Source organism: Oryzias latipes, chromosome 11, assembly GCF_002234675.1.
Source record: "Oryzias latipes chromosome 11, ASM223467v1".
Taxonomy (NCBI): domain Eukaryota; kingdom Metazoa; phylum Chordata; class Actinopteri; order Beloniformes; family Adrianichthyidae; genus Oryzias; species Oryzias latipes.
This window is the reverse complement of record NC_019869.2, coordinates 17,307,168-17,325,080: the sequence shown is the minus strand read 5'-3', so window position 1 is coordinate 17,325,080 and position 17,913 is coordinate 17,307,168. Positions and strand designations below refer to the sequence as shown.

At 37.3% G+C, this 17,913-nt stretch overlaps 1 protein-coding gene across 2 annotated transcripts; it reads left to right on the top strand.

Annotated features, from left to right (window-relative positions):
- Window positions 1-94: 94 nt before the first annotated feature.
- cfap69 (cilia and flagella associated protein 69) lies at window positions 95-16,716 on the top strand. Of its 2 annotated transcripts, XM_020707186.2 has the most exons (25): window positions 95-416; window positions 944-1,003; window positions 1,084-1,149; window positions 1,468-1,577; window positions 1,666-1,742; window positions 2,587-2,757; window positions 3,238-3,390; window positions 3,558-3,735; window positions 3,855-3,978; window positions 4,355-4,403; window positions 4,487-4,608; window positions 4,792-5,023; window positions 6,869-7,033; window positions 7,127-7,242; window positions 8,101-8,219; window positions 8,515-8,596; window positions 8,750-8,942; window positions 9,084-9,221; window positions 9,873-9,949; window positions 10,804-11,001; window positions 11,117-11,203; window positions 11,301-11,384; window positions 12,356-13,501; window positions 13,898-13,953; window positions 16,125-16,716. In XM_020707186.2, the coding sequence occupies exons 1-23, from the start codon at window positions 342-344 to the stop codon at window positions 12,461-12,463; spliced, it is 2,784 nt and encodes a 927-aa protein (XP_020562845.1). In that variant the 5' UTR covers window positions 95-341; the 3' UTR covers window positions 12,464-13,501; window positions 13,898-13,953; window positions 16,125-16,716. The 2 variants fall into 2 exon arrangements, with proteins under 2 accessions (XP_020562845.1, XP_004074332.1); XM_004074284.4 differs by lacking the exon at window positions 13,898-13,953.
- The last annotated feature ends 1,197 nt before the right edge of the window (window positions 16,717-17,913 follow it).

Genomic DNA, 17,913 nt, shown 5'->3' with positions numbered 1-17,913 from the left:
GTTCAAAACCGGAAGTGGGCGTTTCTGCTTAGTTTTGAGCCCCGCCGCTCCCCGTCCGGTGTGCAAAGTAACCATAACAACGGCGTTAGAAACTAACAGGCTCACGTAGTGGAGCCTGAGCAACGCACGAAGATGCTGTTTTAGTTTTACTGAGGTTTCTTCACCATAACAATCCCAGGTTCCGCCCAGAGTTCCAGTCCTTGTTTTTTTAATTGCGTTAGTAAAGAAAAAGACTTTTGATATATTTTGTAACTACAGGAAGCGTAATTTTCGTTGAAGCAAACCTAAATGAATTTCTTCAAGCAAGGCACCGAAGAATCAACATTTCTGTGCAATTAAAAATGGAATTATTAAAACCTGCTGACGGAAGAAAGAGGGATGTGCCTGTTATCAGTCATGGAGGATCACAAACGGAGGTATACCAACTATTACTTCTGGTTCTTCCTCACAAAAAAGCAATGTCACAGATTTGTTTGTCATCAGTGTGCATTTTTGAATCAGATGTAAACAAATATTTGTACTTCTCTTATTTTGGGAAAACCAGTAGCTGATTACAAATGTTTTTAACAGGATCATAAAAAGCATGCAAACTCAACCCAACATATTAAGACAACTAAAAGGCTCATGGTGACAAGCCATAGTACATTTTAAAAATAAAGTACACAACAAATTAATTTTTGAGTTAAAAATATGAAGCATGTATTTTATTATTTATTTTATTGAGAGTCAATGTAGAGATGATACAGAAAAAAATTACAAAAGTAACAAATGGAACATCTGTTTTCAGCATTTAGAAACCATCAAATGGTCAAAGAAATTGAAGATTTCATTTGTTTTTCATATTAACTGAATCGAAAAGTGTTTTGGGATCTAATACAGGAAAACATTTTCTCAAAACAGAAGAAAAGTAGTGGAATAAAGGTAATTTGTGGTTTCTTAACAGGTTAGTGCAAGAAGCTCTGAACTCCATAAAGTGATTAGTCTACTTGAAGATCCCTTGACTGTAGGTTTAACTCACACATGGTTTATCTTTTTTATTTATGTATTTTTTAATAATGATCTGATCATTCTGTTTATCTGAAGGCCAACTTGAAGGAGAGGCACCTTTTCGTCCTGAAGAAACTGCTGAACAAAAACAACAACGGCTTTGTATCCTTTCTGACATAATGTAGTCCTCCTCTCCAGGAAGTCCCCTCTTCTGTAAATCAGTCTCAGGTGTCTGTAGCTGATTGACTACATTTGACCTCATTAAGGTCTTCTGATGCTGTGATTAAAATAGATCTGGTGTTCAGAACGTTTTCCCTGGAGCTCCAATTAGCCACACCGTCTCTCAGCATTTTCTGTGTTCAGAAATAACCTCAATCATCATAATGAGGTCTTAATTTCCACTCCATCGTGAGGCTTGTTCTACCTATGCATGTGAAAATGCATTCATGAGATGGTTAAAACTTCTTAAAATAACCTTAGCTTCTGAGAGAGCTGACTGGCATAGCCAGAGTCCTTCAAATCTGCACTCAGAAAGTGAATGAGCACCCTGAGTATTTACTCATTCTGTGTGAAGCTCTAAAACTTTGTCGGTAAGGAAACTGCAAAGACAGGCAAGGAAACAAAATGTGTTCTAAGAAGTCAAATTAATTAAAGGAACATCATTCTATCTAATTTTAGGCTTCCCTTCCTAAAGGAGAGAGCATCTGATGAGCTGGACTATGCTCAGGATGTTACAGACTTCCTCTCCCACTTGGGTAAATGCTCACTTTTGGTGTCTTTAAAGTTTTTTTTAGCAAAACAGTAGTTTATGACATTCACATGAAATTTAACTGTCAAGTGCAAAGTTATTAGTATTAGTTGAATTAGTATTATTCAAGCTAACCACCACATTTTTTCTCACATATTTTTTTTTAAGACTCAAATGTTTAAGCAAAAACAAACCGTGAGTTTTTGACTGACTCAATACATGGTTTCATGTAAGTAGCTAGGGATGTGCTGTAAGGTCTACTAGTGAAAATCAAAGAACCCTTTTTTTAACAAATATTACACAATAAAAAAAACAACAATGATTGAAAAGATGTTTTTTAAGAGTTGTCGTGCAGAAATGTCGCTAAAATTCTCATAAAAATCTATGTTAAAATTTTTCTACGCCCGATAAATGTCCACATTTGTGGCTGGAGCTAGACTTGCAACTGGCTCTCACTAATATCTGCAGTACAAACAATACACTATTCTCAGCTGCATTTGATTAGTTTTTATTCAAAAGTTTGCATCTGTTACTATAAACGTAAAGTAAATTCTGTTATTTTTAACTTTTTTCAAATTTTTATTTTACTGATACGCCATTTAATAGTTTTTTTGAATGTTTCTTTTAGTGTTTTATGTAAAGCACTGCATAATCTGTACACCAAATGTGCAAAACAATTCAACTTGCCTTGCGCATGGGGTTTTTATTTTGCAAACATGAATTTGGAGACTTGCAGCTGATTTAGATATGTTGCATAAAGATAAAGATACATAAATGTCTAGTTTCAAACTTGATTTTTAATCCTCTGCTGTAATCAGGAGGGACATTTGTACATGTTTCTCTGTTTTCAGGCTACCTGATGAGGGTCTGTGATGCTGAAGTCAGGCTAAACGTCATTGAATCTGTGAAGTCCTTCTACAGCTGCGTGCCTTTCAATCATCAGCTGGACAGCATGGACAACCCAACTAAGCCAAAGTCGCAGACTCGCCTTTCAAAAAGCTGCTTTTCAAAATATTCCCTCAGTAAGAGCTTTGAAATGTTTGTTTTGTTCCATAATTTTCTAGAATCTGAAGGTGTAGCCTGCGAAACAACTCCATCCAAAACATTAAACTTATTAAAAATATTTTTTAAAGCATGACCATGGGCAAAATAAGTCAAAAATCTGCATGGGTCTTTTCCAAAAACAAAGATCTAAAGAAACATCAAGAGGCCAGAATAATCATTATTTTTCTGTAGAGCAGAATTACAGTCACATATAATTTTTTACAACTGTGGAGAGGATTCCCAATTTGATAAAAAAAAATTCACTGAGCCCAAATGAGAATGTAATTTTTATCTAAGTGGTGTATTTTGTTTAGTTTTTTGTTCCTTTAAAAAAAAATCACATTTCACTTCATGAGCCAAACTTGTTTTTCAGATAGGTTTTTAAAACTTGTTTCCATTTGTTTTAAATGTTTCTCATAATAAACTGTTTGACAACAGCTTTTACCATCTTCCTTCAGGATTCCAACAAACGTCTCCAGGCTACAGGCTGAAGCTACTGGAGCTCAGTGACCTTCCCAGAACATTGCTCCTCTCCATGGCTGCTCTGGAGAACCAGCCAGCCCTCAAGCCACAGCTCCTGAGGACGCTTCAGACCCTCTCCAACTCATCTGGTCAGCTGCCTATTTCAATTAATGACACCTAGAGTGTGGTAATCCTGCCCTTTCAAAGTACATTCTCTGTGTTGCACAGTCAAATTTGCATTGATTTCATTGTCAGGTGTTTGCTGTTTTTTGGGGTTTTTTTTGTATCAATCTTGTCTCCTGGATCACTTTCACAGATGCTAACTGTGCTTCCATACTGCATGCACGAGGAGCAGAGACAATCTGTCTGCACATGAATGAACCTGATCCGTCCGGCCAAGTTCTTCCGCTCTCCTCAGAAATACTCTGTAACCTGCTGGGGAGAGGCAACAAAGAGGAAGTCAGCACACAGCTCAGCAGCTTGGATTGTGTCCTGTAGGTTATCTTATGCTGATCAATGTGTTTTCTCATGTGAAAAATATGAAAACTGTGCTCTCATTCAGCTTTGTTAAAACTTAAGTCTAAAGGCATCTCCATGTTTGTTTAAATCTCAGATCTCTGAAAGAGGCCTTCTCGTACATCCTACAGAGTGCTTCTCAACAGTCTGACCTCCAACTCAGAAATGACCTGCTTATGATCATAACAGTCGTTGCTGAAAACCCAAACTCTGCTCTCATGGTGAGCCTCGGACATTTCTGTAAATTGATTGTTTTCATTGAGTTCAGTGTTTCCCATGACCTGGTCCCCGGGTAAGCGGAGGAAGATGGATGGATGGATTGGTTGTTTTCATTTGATTTAATATTAATGTGAACAGGGTTTCTGCACATTAATGAACGTTTCTGTAAATGTGCCAGTTTTAGCGGCAAAGCACATTTTCAACCGTAGTCCCCAGGCAAGTTTTAGATTTACCAACAACAAACACCAAAAACACATTCAAAAGAATGACTAATATTACAAAGTACACTAAGACTTTTGAGAAACAGTACTCTTTAGTGAGCATGTTTGTTGTGTCAAATGTTCAAACACAACTTTGTCAAATGTCTGTTATTTTCAGGAGAGTCTACTTGCCCAACAACTTGTGCATTTCATCACACTTCCAGAGGGTGAGGCCAGTTTTTACGTTTGAGTTTTTGTTTTCAGAACATTATTCTAATTTGTTTAGAACAAATTTACTCTGACATTTTAGAGAAAAGTCCAAGCTGTGGGGCCCACAATTTGGGCCTGACCTACAAAAACGAAAATTTCAAAATGAAGAAGATGCTATTGAATCTTCTGATTCCCTTGTCCAAAGATCTTACTGCACTGCAGGTCAGTCTGTTGCTCAAATAATAATTTTATTCAAATTTTATTGGTTTGAATGTGTTTATTATTATTCTCCTTTAAAATTAATATTTTAACAATAGGTTTGATTGCATGTAGGAGCAATGCAACCACATTATTTGTGGTTGCATTATTTGGTCAGAACTTTGAGTTTGGCTTTCCTTATCACAGCTTTATGAAGACGAACGAGTCATGCTAAGCCTGCTAATGCTTGTAAGGCCACCCGGTGTTTTGTCAGAGCACCAGCCTGGTTCATGTCACTGGTCCAGCATCCGGCAGGAAGAACTCCAGCTGCAGGCACTGGTCACCCTCACTGCCATCGCTCCACTCATGCTGAACGACTACATGTCATATCAGGGGAACAATTACCTTCTGCTCCTGCTGGACTGGTGTGTCGAATCAGGTCAGTGAGCAAAAACACAAGAAACCAGCAAATAAACACGTAGCTGAAAATGCATGTCTGATTATGTCATTGCCTGCTTTACTGGATACTTTTCTGCTGTTTTTCCTTTTTGCATTTTCTCTTCCTCCAAGACAAAACAGGGCACAATGGCAGAAGTGATTATTGTAGTTACCATGGAGATAAACAATAAACCCACAACCTTCATTTGATGTTTCCAGTCAATAATTTCATTTTCTTTCATTTGGTGAAAGAAAATGTTGGAGGAAGGTTGTCAAAAATGTAGTTTTATTGAAAATAAATACAACAATGACATGGGGTTTAGCTTGTCAACTGCATGCTTTATTTCTGCTCAGTTTTATAATCCCCCCAAATAAATTTGCTTTATTTTTAAATCAGTCCATTATCATCAATTGTTTTTAAGAGCTATCTCATTGCTGCAGCAAACCTGAAGATTTATAAGCACTCATGCAGAACTCATATCCAGATTCAGTCTTGGCCCAGATCAAGTCTCACTCATCAGTGAGTCTGAGGCTGATGATGCTTCTGAGTCAACACATCACTGAATTCTGCTACAGCAATTTAAGAGCCTGCAGTTCTCCAATGTGCATGGTCTGCTTTGTTCTTATCTTTCATATGATCTGATAATGACAGTAACTAAAGGCAAGTGTGTTTAAGCATGGTAGGATTGGAAAAAATGCAGGACAGTGTTCCCCGAGAATCAGGGTTGGGAAACACTTTGCACAGCTGAGTTTCTCATGTTTCATGACCCCAGCGGCAGGAATGTGAAACTCCTGCAGAGCAATATCTTGGAGGAGGATCCCTCCTTCATGTGGGCACCCCTGAGGTTTCTTCGTTTTTTCCGGAATCCGGTTTTTTAGGAGTTTTTCCTTACCGCGAAGGGGGGTCTAAGGGCAGGGATGCCAGTATGAGCTTAGTCAGTTTGTTAGTTCATTTTAGTATTTTCCTATTGAACTCTTTGTATTCATGATCCTGTTGAGTTCATGTTTTACTTCGAAGCCCATCGAGACGACTGTTGTTGTGATTTTGGGCTATACAAATAAAATTGAATTGAATTGAATAGAATTGAATAGAATTGAATTGAATTGAATTGAATTGAATTGAATTGAATTGAATTGAATTGAATTGAATTGAATTGAATGTTGGGAAAGACATCCTTGTCTGCACATCCCTCTAGACAGCCAAACCAACCTCATCATTAATCTTTCCCTGCTCGAAATCTTAGCATCCATCTTAACACCCATCTACACTGAAGAAAACAAGCCCAAACTGTCAATGTGATGTGCGGTCAGACAAGAAGACAGCTGGTGAAAGTCAACCAAAGTAAACCAGAAGCTGGACAAAATACTGATGTTATGGAAACCCTTCTCCTTAGTATCATTGCCCATCAGGGCAGTTTGTGCATGAGGCTGACTTTGAAGGACCAGGAACGCTGTAAACAGAAAACGTAAAGGGGTTCAATGATATCTCAGGTAATTTAGTGTGTGCAGCAGGACGCCGGAGATCTTCTACCAGGCTGCACTTGCAGAGTGCAGTCTTGTAGTCTGAGAGGGGACTGGCTGCAATAAAAGGGACGTTGATCAAATTATGGGGTTTGAAGCAGCATATGGTTTTGGAGCTCCTAGAAGGCAAGTCAGCGAAGAACACAGAACTTGTAGTGCACAGTTCTGTCCCCATTTGTACAATAACTTACTTTATTGTTCTCAGTTTAGCTCAAAATTTATTTAAAAATAATTTTAAGGCAAACCTAAAGCTAAAGTACCTTCTTGAGCAATGCTTAATTGCATGCAGATGAGGATGTTTCTTGTGTTTCATTCTTCATTTCAGGTGCATCCTATTTCCAGAGTCAGAGCTTTCATGCCAGAGAGGGCAAAAGAAACAAGAAAACTCTGATGCTCCATTGCATCCGAGTTCTCCAATCTGTAACATTTCAGGGAGTGGAGTTTGTGAACCAGGACCTTTGTGATCAAGGAGCCATCCACCAGCTGCTGGGTATTTCTAGTTTAAACAAACACGAAAAAAATACTCAGTTATAATGAGGCTGTGTTAAAAACACCTGCTTTTTTGTCTTTTTGTTTTTTTTAGAGATTCTAATGCAGATGGAAGCAAGGACTTATGAGGACGATGAGGTCGCTGTGGAGATTATGTCGGATATTCAGCTTTTGCTTTCAACACTGTGTGAGACGGACTTGCACAGAAAGGTATGTCGGAAGCTACAGAGGGAACATTTTTCAGAGTGAAGCATCAAACGGAAAGACAAAAGCTGAGCGGCAGTCAGTAACTGCATGATATGAATGAATCCATTATTGTAATTTCCTTTGCTACATGTCAAATTTACCACATTACCATTCAACTGAACAGTTTTAATTTTTTTCTATTACTAACAACCCTTGCTAGAAAAATGCAAAAGCGACAAGATTCAAAGAACGTTTAAAGATCCCCTCCAAATAAAATTGTGTTTCTGGTGTATTTATCATGTTGTTGTGGCATTTTCTCACGATGGAGGACATAATATTAAGAGTTTTTTGAGTAGTATCTTTATTAAATTGCTCTGAATTAGGAGCAGACAATAAAATGCCATTGGAAAAAGCATGTAGTTGTTAAATAAAATCTACAATCAGCTCCTTGCTCCATTCTGATGAATCCACTTGCAGACAAACAGATCCATGTACGTCTTCATTTGCCTCGTACGAACTGGCATTTGGCTCTAAACGACTGGATGGTGCTGATATTTTTCACCATTTTTGTTGCACCACTAATGTCAAGTTGGGGGTGTGAGGGGCTGTAAGCTAGCGGGAGAAAGTGTAAACAGAGAATTCGGCAACAGTGAGGGAAACGATCACCCTCAGTGGCAATTTTTTAATGAACTACTGCTGCTCAGCAGAAACTATGTAACTACACAGGTTTCTGGATTTTGGCTAAAAACAGCATAATCCTAATTAAAAGACCACTGGAAACTCTTTAAAAATAGATCAAAAGTTGATCAGAGTGAATCTTTCAAATGAATTTACATGGAGGTCTCTACATATCAACTGTGATTCTGTGATGTTGGGTTCCAGGAGCTGTTTGGGTTACAGGGAGCTGAGATGGCAATTCAGTTCCTGAGGAAAGGCTCCAGCAAGTTTTACAGCGGCTTGGGCCACAACAAGCTCCTCCTCTCTACAGTCGACTGCGTGTGGTCAGTTCAAAGAAATATAAAGATTTATGTTGGTTTTTTTTAAAAATGCATTCTCCACATTCAACACGTCCAACAAAACTTACATCAGACCTCATTTGCAAGAATGATCAAGAAGGGGCTTTTATGTTCAAAGAATTTTGGAAAAAAAGATTTTAACAAAAAAATGCTTATTTTTGGTATTTTCATGCTGTCATTTTACAAGTAAACTACTAGATTGTTCATGTGGATGAGTAACAATAAAATAGAGTCCATAAATCTTAATAAGTTTCTAATTTTTACATTTATATCCAATTAGGTCAGGCATTGTTGGCTGCTACCAGATAGAAGATTACTTTCTGGAAAAAGAAGGCGTTTTTCTTCTGCTTGATTTACTCAGTGTAAGTAGCTGTGCACAGTGGCCATGGATCTTTAACTAAATCTCCATCTTGCAGTTATTTTATCACAAACTCATTGCTTTTTGTCGCTCCTGTGGCGCAGTGTCAGCTTATATGACAGGAAATCTAAATGAAACTCTTTGCTGTCTATGTCAGACGAGCCCCAGGTGTGTGCATGGCGTTGTGCTTTCCACCGTCCTGGATCTGTGTGATAATCCAAACACTCTGCCTCATCTCCTGAGCTGGAGGGACGGGACGGGTCAGACGGCTCCTCGGCTCCTGCTGCAGCTGTGGAGGGAGGAGGAAGAGGACCTGGGTGTCAGCCGAAACCGTCATGGAGGGATAGTTGGTCAGATTCAAGTTTGAACTACAAAAATACCTTTATTTTCTTTCTTTTTTTTTTTACACACTGTTTAAATGTATTTAATTGGCACTCCAGCTGTTAAGCATAATCTAAAGCATGTTTTATTTGCATGGTTTTGTGTTTAAGATCCTCAGAGGCCCCTCCTGAACTGCTTCCAGCTGAATGAGAGCGGTTTGACCTTTTCCTCCAACAAGGCCAGTTTAGCAGTGATGGAAGTCTCAGAGAACCTTCGGGCAAAAATATATTTTATCTTCTATTATCTGGGTAAAGTAATCAATCATGCTCCACCAAATGATACGTGCGTTTTCCTGACAAAGTAGAGAAATTGAAGTATGATTTAACAAAATGCCGTTTACATGCAAATAGCGAAAATTTCAATTTAAACTACTTGTTTGTTAAAAGTTGCATCATTGTATGAAACCCCTTTTGAGATCATGTTCTGGTTTTTCCATGTTTTTTGGCACATAAAAGGTTTCAGCACAAAATATATTCACCTCCTTCCTAATTTCTCAATGATTATTATTTTTGGCTTATTTTTCATGACACAGTTTTTAGGGTTATAAAAATGGATGGTAAAAGTTGTAAAAAAAGGCTTAATAAATCTTTTGCTTCTTGAGTGTTAACACCTTCAGTGAACTTTAACTTCATGTCTGACTTTATATTCAATTAAATTGCTAAATATTCTTCAGTGTTCCTATGTTGTCGTGACGTGTGACATGAAGCGGTTATGAAAAATGAATGTGCTTTTTCTGAGTTTGATAGACTAAACAACACTTTATTTTCAGCAGAGTTCATATGATTCTATATAATTTCTGTTTAAATACACTTGAAAACAAATGTATTCAAACTTCATACAAAAAAAAAATGGAGGAACTGTATGCATTGGATTTTCTTGACGGTTGATGTGTGCTTTAGGTTTTCAGGAGCTCCCTGGTTTGTCGACAGAGGACTACGTGACTCTGAGTATTGTCAAGCGATATCTCGATTTCAAGGTAAAACGGTTTCAAGATTGAGAAAAGAGCCAAACTCTGAAAGGAAAGTTAAATGGAATGCTACATCGACATTTTACTTTCTGTTCTACGCAGTCAAGAACTGAGAGAAAACACAGAAACAAGAGAAGAAATTTAGAAAATTCTTGTGTGTCCTATGTCTCATTGCTCCTAAGCAAGACTTAAGTTTAGTTTCCTATGATGGTGCAGTTAGATAATTGGGCTTGACAAACAGAAGAACCCTTCAACAACAAAATTTATTGTACAGTATTGTACTTCACAGCAACTCTCTCCACCATCCAACATGGGCTTCAGAGTATAAGGGAATTTAAGCAGAAGGGAACTTTTTGCCTTCACCATTACATGAACTTTACAGTTTTCGCACCTGAAGGGCCAAATATATGACAGAATCTTCTTGATCGGGACATACAGTTCCCATGAAGTGATTTAGAGACCAATTCCTGTTTTTAGTTTTGCTAAACCATGCAGAACCCTTTCACTTAACTTATTTAGGTAACACCTATTCCTGTTATGACAAAAATGTCGGCAAATTGTTTTTTGTATTATTTGCTCACAGTTCAGCAGAAGAAAAACCAGCAAATCAGAATTATTTGTTAGTTAAATACTTCAAACTTAAGGACACTTATAATTATGACTTAAAAGGCTTTTAAAATTAAAATGACTCCTTTGTTTTTGGTGTTTTTAGTTAAACTTGTGTTTTTAGTCATTGATTATAAAAGAATCTCTGAAAGAGTTTAGAATATTAGAGGTCGTTAAAGGTCAAACTTTCAAATGTTCCTTTTCTGTATTTGATGATAACAGTCAAAAGTGAGGCCGTGTTTGTCGTGTTGCTGCAGGTTGGCGAGGTCTGGGAGGAAATTAGCAGAGAAGTGAGACGCGAAAATGTTTGGCTGTTCAGCTATGATGAGGAGGCCCTGACTAACATCTGTAAGGCTTCAGAGGACACAGCAAGGAGGGTGGTGGAAGAACAAAACCACATACTAGAACAGCGGCAGAAGGAAGACATCAGAAGGGAGACACATTTTTATACAGAGGTCCTAAGATAACATCTGAAATAATGAGACTTTAAATTACACAATCAAAAATAATCAGTTATCTCTCAGTCTGAATTAGATTAACGCAAATGTCACTTTCTTTTTTCAACTGCAGATTAAGTCTCACCGGAAGCAAGAGGCACTCATGGCAAAATCTTGGGACAGTTACGTTTCAAGGACCTCAAGTTACAAAGTCTTGAAGGTGTCAAAGCTGAGATTCAACGTTAATTCATGGCTAAAGGTTGTCACCTACATGTTAGAACAGCCATAACTTTCATCCCTTTCTTCTTTACAAACAGGAAGTGAAAGCTCACAGGGAGAGTTACAGTGAATCAACCAGACCCAAGGTGAAGGATGAGGAGGCTGTCAATCGTCCTGCAAAGGTCTCCCTCCATCGTATCATGTTGTCGCCTCAGAGATGTTTCTGTAAAAATCAGCTTCACTTGATCTCGATATGAAGAAAATAATAAGTGACAAGTGTCACAAAACGTTCCAGACCCAGTGCTGGAAAAAATTGTAGACACATGGAGTGTAGGAAGAGAACTGTGGCTCCAACTTTGTCCCACATAACTCCTCATAAAATTGTGCCGCCAAACAAAATCGCCACATCTTTGTTTTCCTCCAAGAAAATAAACTGCATCCACTACTACTTCTGCACCTTAAGAAACAAGAAACACCTGTTTTTTGGGGGTGTTTTTTTTACAAAAACAATAGCCCAATCCTTGAGTGTCTTGATATATGCTGAAAAGTCTTTATTTTCATTCCTGAAAGCAGCTTAGTAAAGATTAATTTTATTAAGATGAGTGCTAAAACACTCTTTTGCGCAACTGTGCCACCCCTGTATTCTGCTCTGAAATTTTTACTAGATCAGATGTTGCAGCGGGGGTGTAAATCTCCAGGCCCCGAAGGCTGGCCCCCTGCTGGTTATCCAGGAATCCTGCCTAATCTGCTGCTGATTACCTGGGTCAGGTGTGTTAAGCCAAAAAAAGGAGTTTCAGTGGTGGGTTGGTTGGAAAACATGTTGGACATCGGCCCTCGAGACCTGGATTCTCACACCCCAGTCAGAGGAAACAAGAAAAGTTGAAACTAGGTTATTTCTGGTGGAGTGGCAGAGAGAAACGACAGCAGGGTTACTCTGAAAAATACAGAAAATTCAGACTTTTAAATTTAAACTGTTTGTTCTAAATAAATTATATTTTAGAAATATTTCAGTAGCTATGAGAGCTCTTCTTCAAGCATGTTTGGTCTGTTTCAAAAACATTTTAATTTATTCTTATAATAACGCTTCTTTGCTGAAGTCTTACTAAAACGAGGTTAACTAATCAGCAATCACATGTGTTTCGCTGTATTTCAGCATTTCATTGGGCACATCTTGGCTGTGGAGAGCACTGGAGCTAAGGGGCCTGCAGGAGTTAGGGTGAAACTGGGCAGAACTGCAATCAAGGCAAAAACTGCGACATGAAACCATGACGACTTCAGCAGAGAGTGAAGAGCTGCTGGCTCCACACGTTACATTTGTACATGCACTGTGCATTCAGAACAGACCAAAGGGCATCAGCAGGCCTCCTAATAAAGTGTTGCAGTTTGATGCATTCAGGTGAATTTCTGCGTAAATAATCAACTTTTGTTGCCTTAATTGTGACCCAGGAGCTGTGCACACACATACAAAAACAAATGCCCAGTGACTTACAACTTTACTTATGAGAGACGTGACACATAATTTTTATTTTAGCCACCAGTTAAAGCTGTCTGAGCTTAAACAGTTTTGTATCTTGTGTGAATCCAGTCATATGTGCTCCATTTCTGACGGGGTGAAGCAGTCAGAAAGGGGCAAAGGTGTTTAAATTTAAATCTGAAAAGAGACACTTAAAAGTGATCAGAATATTTAAAGTAAGAATCAATCTAATCCCACAATTTAATCTGAACACATTACAGTTTAAACTAAAATGAAGCATTTGCATCCTTTTTCATGTTTCTGATCGATCTACCAGTTTTAACTTTTATGCCAAAGTGGTGAATTTTTCATTCTGCTGCATGAATGTGTTCAGGGAATCATGAGCTGAAGGACCTTGATAGCAGCAGAGTCATTACGTAACTATATTTCAATAAAATATTGAAGCTTCCTTTGAGGGTTATGTATTTAGTCCCTGTCTGTCTTTACATTAACAATAGAAAAAGCTCTGACATCAGAGTTTTGGGGGTTACATAAGTCACTGCAGTACATTAACCCGCATGTTCCTTCAAGCATGAACCACACTGCAGAGGGCTGCAACTCTGCCTGGCTGGACTGCCAAACCCCTCCTGATGAGTAGGGTCTTTTCATGAAGCTTTTAGAGTGTGGGTGTAGGACGGGGATGTTCCTTCAGCACAAAAGAGCACGGACACACTGGAGCCTCTTCAGTGCAGCAGTCAGCTGTGGGGCTTCACAGGTCCACTCGCGGAGTCTGGAGGCTGGATTTGGAGCTTCTTCTGTATCTTCTGCAAGGACCTGACGGAAACTGTGAGATTGATCTCTCTAAGACTGATAGAGATACAGCAACACATACGGGTTTCCTCCACATTAATACTAGTTAGGAATATTCAAACTTAGCTAAAATGTAGTTCTACCATTCCTTCAAGATGCACTTTGGTCTGTCAAAGCTATTTCTCACTTCTTAAAGATGAAATCTGAAATAAATATTTATACATCACTGCTAAGATTTAGGTAAAGTTTAAATATTCGAGGAGACTTATTTGAAAGAAAGAACATTTGCCAGATTGCCTTAATTTTATGTGTGTTTTCACAAACCAGCATTTAAATCATGCTGATTTAGAATTGTGAAGTTATTTGAAAGTACACTTAACATGCAGATGTTTTTGGACTGATGGCTGTTTTAATTTCTTGCTGGACACTCAGGGAGAATGATTCTGAGATTTGGAAGGCTGACACCAGGATACTTCTGTCTCCTTCAGGTGAGATACTAAAAGTCACCTTAATGACTTTTAATTTCTTAATTACATTAACATTCATTCTACTGGAATTTCACAACTGCTAGAATTACCATGGCTGTCGTTTTGATAGCTCTGACATTTTTTTGTAATTGGGATTACATTGAAAATTTCTAAGAATAAAAACACATCAGGACACGAAATGAAAACTAAAACTGTATTGTCTAATTAGTTCAATGACATAGTCAGGCCTTTTCCAATTCATGTTAACCTCTGTAACTGTCTTTTGTTTTTACTTGTCATTTTTGGTCTTTCTTAGATTTAGAAATAAGATAAAACTTGACTTAAGCTTCAGAAAACGTATACAAAAAGGCAACAGAGCTGGAAAAAGATTAGGAAAATGTAGCAAATAATAAAATATGATTTCCCCCAAATCAAGGAGTCAGTTTGATTGCTGTGGTCATACGAGGTGGGAACGCTCAGATGTCCTTTGTATTTTGAAATTTTTATGATTAAACAATGTTAGAAAAAAATGAACACACATTTAAGAAAACCATTGGTATAGTTGTTTTTTTTATTATGTTATGATTTTGGAGAATATAAAAGCAGTCAAAATGACTGCCTTTAAAGTTTTAAAAACGTAATTACTGTAATTCTTTAATCACAGTTACTCGACCTGAGCTGATGTTATCAAGAACAAAGTAAACAGTTTAGATCAGAACTTTGGACTAAATGATATGTGATAAATATTATTATTAGAGCAACTGTGAGGATTGAGTGTTTTCATTTGGTTTTGGGTCATGTTCTTTTAGCTGGTTTCCCTATGTCAGTCGCACCAGGTTTGGGTTGCCAATTATCTGCTGCTGTCTAGATTTGTGTCAATGATCCACGGTCTATTTAAATCAGTTTTTCCACCTGTTCTTTGTGATTTTGTCACATTATTGTTTCTCCATATTTTTGTCCTCTTCAACTTTATTTATCAAATGTTTAAGTTTTTTACCACTCAGCCCAGGTTCCCTTTGGGTCCTTTTTAACACAAACATGGCCAATGCAGCTCAGTACTTCTGCTGGTTTCCCTTCAGTATATCTGAAGAAAAAGACGGCTGATTTGTCACACTTTTAGTTAAACGTGTCATTTTAGTTGGTTTGTATGATCAGCTTCTGAAAAAATGAATGATAATTTTCACTCACTGTTGGTTTGTTTTCTTCCACTTCATGCGTATTTTCTAACATTTTTTTCCGTCTATCCATTTTGTAAAAATGCATTAATCTTGTAAAAAGCTAAAGCTATTTAAAAAATGAACTAGAAGGAGCTGCATTTCCAGAAGAAAATGCAGGGTTGAATGCAATATTGCTGAATGAAAATGAAACTTGAAGGGTAATAATTGGCAAAAAAAAAAAATGAATAAAGAAATGATCAATTTTGACCAAAAATAAAGTGAACGCAGTACAATAACAAAAAGATACTTTTGTGAAAAATGCGAGCGCCAGGTCTCAAACCAGTGAGCTTCAGTGCCAAGGATTCCCCATGTATTTCATTTGCAGCAAAAGTTCTGGAATACCTTGAAAAGTTCAAGGATTTGAAGAACCAAAAGTCATAGCTGGAAAAAAGATGAAGGAGCTGAACATTTTAATAGTTTAATGGTTAAAATAGCAGAAAAATTATAGAAGGAGTTAAGCGGCAAGAAATGGCGGAAGATACTGTAATAAAGAAAAAAATAAAGAGAAACAGGACAACATGCTTTATAGCATTCAACCAATTAAAGCAATTAGTCAACAGTAGTATTGCAGTTGTTTGACTTACCGGTATACTCTTGTTGGCTTTTAGAGGCAGACACTCAAATTCAAAATACTTTACAATTCACAGAAGGCAACAGAATCAATGTGATCTGTCACATCCCAGGAAGAGTTTATTAAATCCATTAGCATCCCTACATCATCACATCTTCATCACAAGTAGGAGTCTTGTTAAATCTGAGACTCTGTGAAACTGTTTTTTTCCACTTTCCAATGTTTTTCATTATTCAATTCGTAGAGATACATGTCTGTCTGTTTGTTGGTGCACCTATTCATTATCATCTTATTTTTAATTTAGAAGATTATAATCAGATGTTTCAGCTTTATTGCATCTACATGTGAATTTTGAATCATAATGACTTTAACATGCTGCTCTCACCTGCGTGTCTGCTTTGCAGAGGCAGATGTCAGGTGAGGTCCGTCTGCGGCCGCAGAGCAGCTTCGTGGAGCATGTTGCCATGACAATGGCTGCGGTGGGGACTGGCATGTCTCTGTACAGCGCCAGGCAGATGGCGGTCAAACGCCTGGGAGATCACTGAGGGCTCTGTGGATGCCGTTTGAGACTCTGTGAATGTCAGAGAGGGTTTGTGATGGAGCAGGCTGAAAGGAGGGACACGTTTGTGCTGGAAGGAAAATGTAGGTCTATCAAAAGCAACGGATGGGATTTGATCAGAGTCACTCAAATGTGAGTTTGTGCAGGTGCTTTTTAACACAAATGTTAGTAAACACTGTTTGATAAACATTAAAATAAACTTAAAAAATTGTAAATGTAGAGAGGAGAAGGTGGTAGCTAATAGTTGTTATCACTTGCTTTTTTGTTGACCATCTCAGGTCCAGTTTTCCTTCATAAAGTTTTGACTGCTTACCAAACATATAACCAATAATTACCTGAATCACAACCACAATTACCATTTTAATTCTGAACATTTTTATTAAGTGTTAATTCTGAATAGTCGCTGTGATTTTTTTTTAATAAATGGCTTGAGAATTTCTGTGTTGTGGTTTTTTAGCCATTTTCTGTGGATGGGCAACAACTGATTTCCAGTAAATCATAAAATGAATAAGAGAAATGAATAAGTAGAGCAGAGGGGGACAACTGAAGATGGTCTCACTGTTCTGGAGGGTAAAAGGAGCTGGAGGAGATCAGAAATATTGGAAGGGAGTAAGTTGTGTAGTTTCAAAATTGGGGGGAAAATATTTAAGGGAATTCTCAAATTGAATAATTGAATGGGAGCCAGTGATGCTGCTGTCAAACAATGATGACATGAAATTAAATTTTGCTACCTTAAATTAAAAAAAAACATTGTAGGCCTATAGATCCTTCATCTTCCACTTATTTGGAAGACAATAAAACAATTACAATGATTTTCTATGATTTCCTAGACATGTACACTAGAGCAAGTAAACAAAACCCAATTGAGAACTATAGTAAGTAAACAATGGATGGAATTCCTACACCCAAACTCCAGAATTGTATATTCTTGAAGGCCAAATGTAGGATCTTTTGAATAGAAAAGCAAATGTTTTGACATAGTAAATAGGCCTTTTCTCAGTCATATAGAGATCTTCATTTGATGTTTCAATGTCATCCTTTTGCCACAGTAAATCACATAAACATTGCTAATCTCAAAGGAAAATTTCTGATAGACAATTTAAGATAAATTACATGATCAAACAGGTTATCAAATATGTTTTTAATCAAATTAATAATTAAATCAGATTTGTATATTTTACTTTATAATTGGTACTAAAATTTCAGCTTTTATGGTGGTACATTTTGATTGAACAATTGGAACATGACAAAACATGGCTTAATATACATTAATTGAACAAAATCTTTAAGTAACTAGGGAACAAAATGACAAAATAAAGGTGACAACTAATTAATTAAGACCAAATTGAGTTAAGAGAGGGCGAAATTCTTGCATGGGACATATGTGGGAATGTATATTTGTATATTAAAATTTTGTGGTTAGTTTGACCCTTAAACATATACTATTTGTGTTGTTTTCCTTTCTTGAATTTTTGCTTGAGTTTATTTCATTTTCCTTTTCATTCTTAAACAGTTTGAAAAAATTATATTAAAGATAGAATTCTACTAGATATAGCCTTAAAAAAGCATTGGAATAATAAATTTGTATTGTTTGAGTATTTTGTTACCATGACCTGTTGTTCTGCATTTGTTCA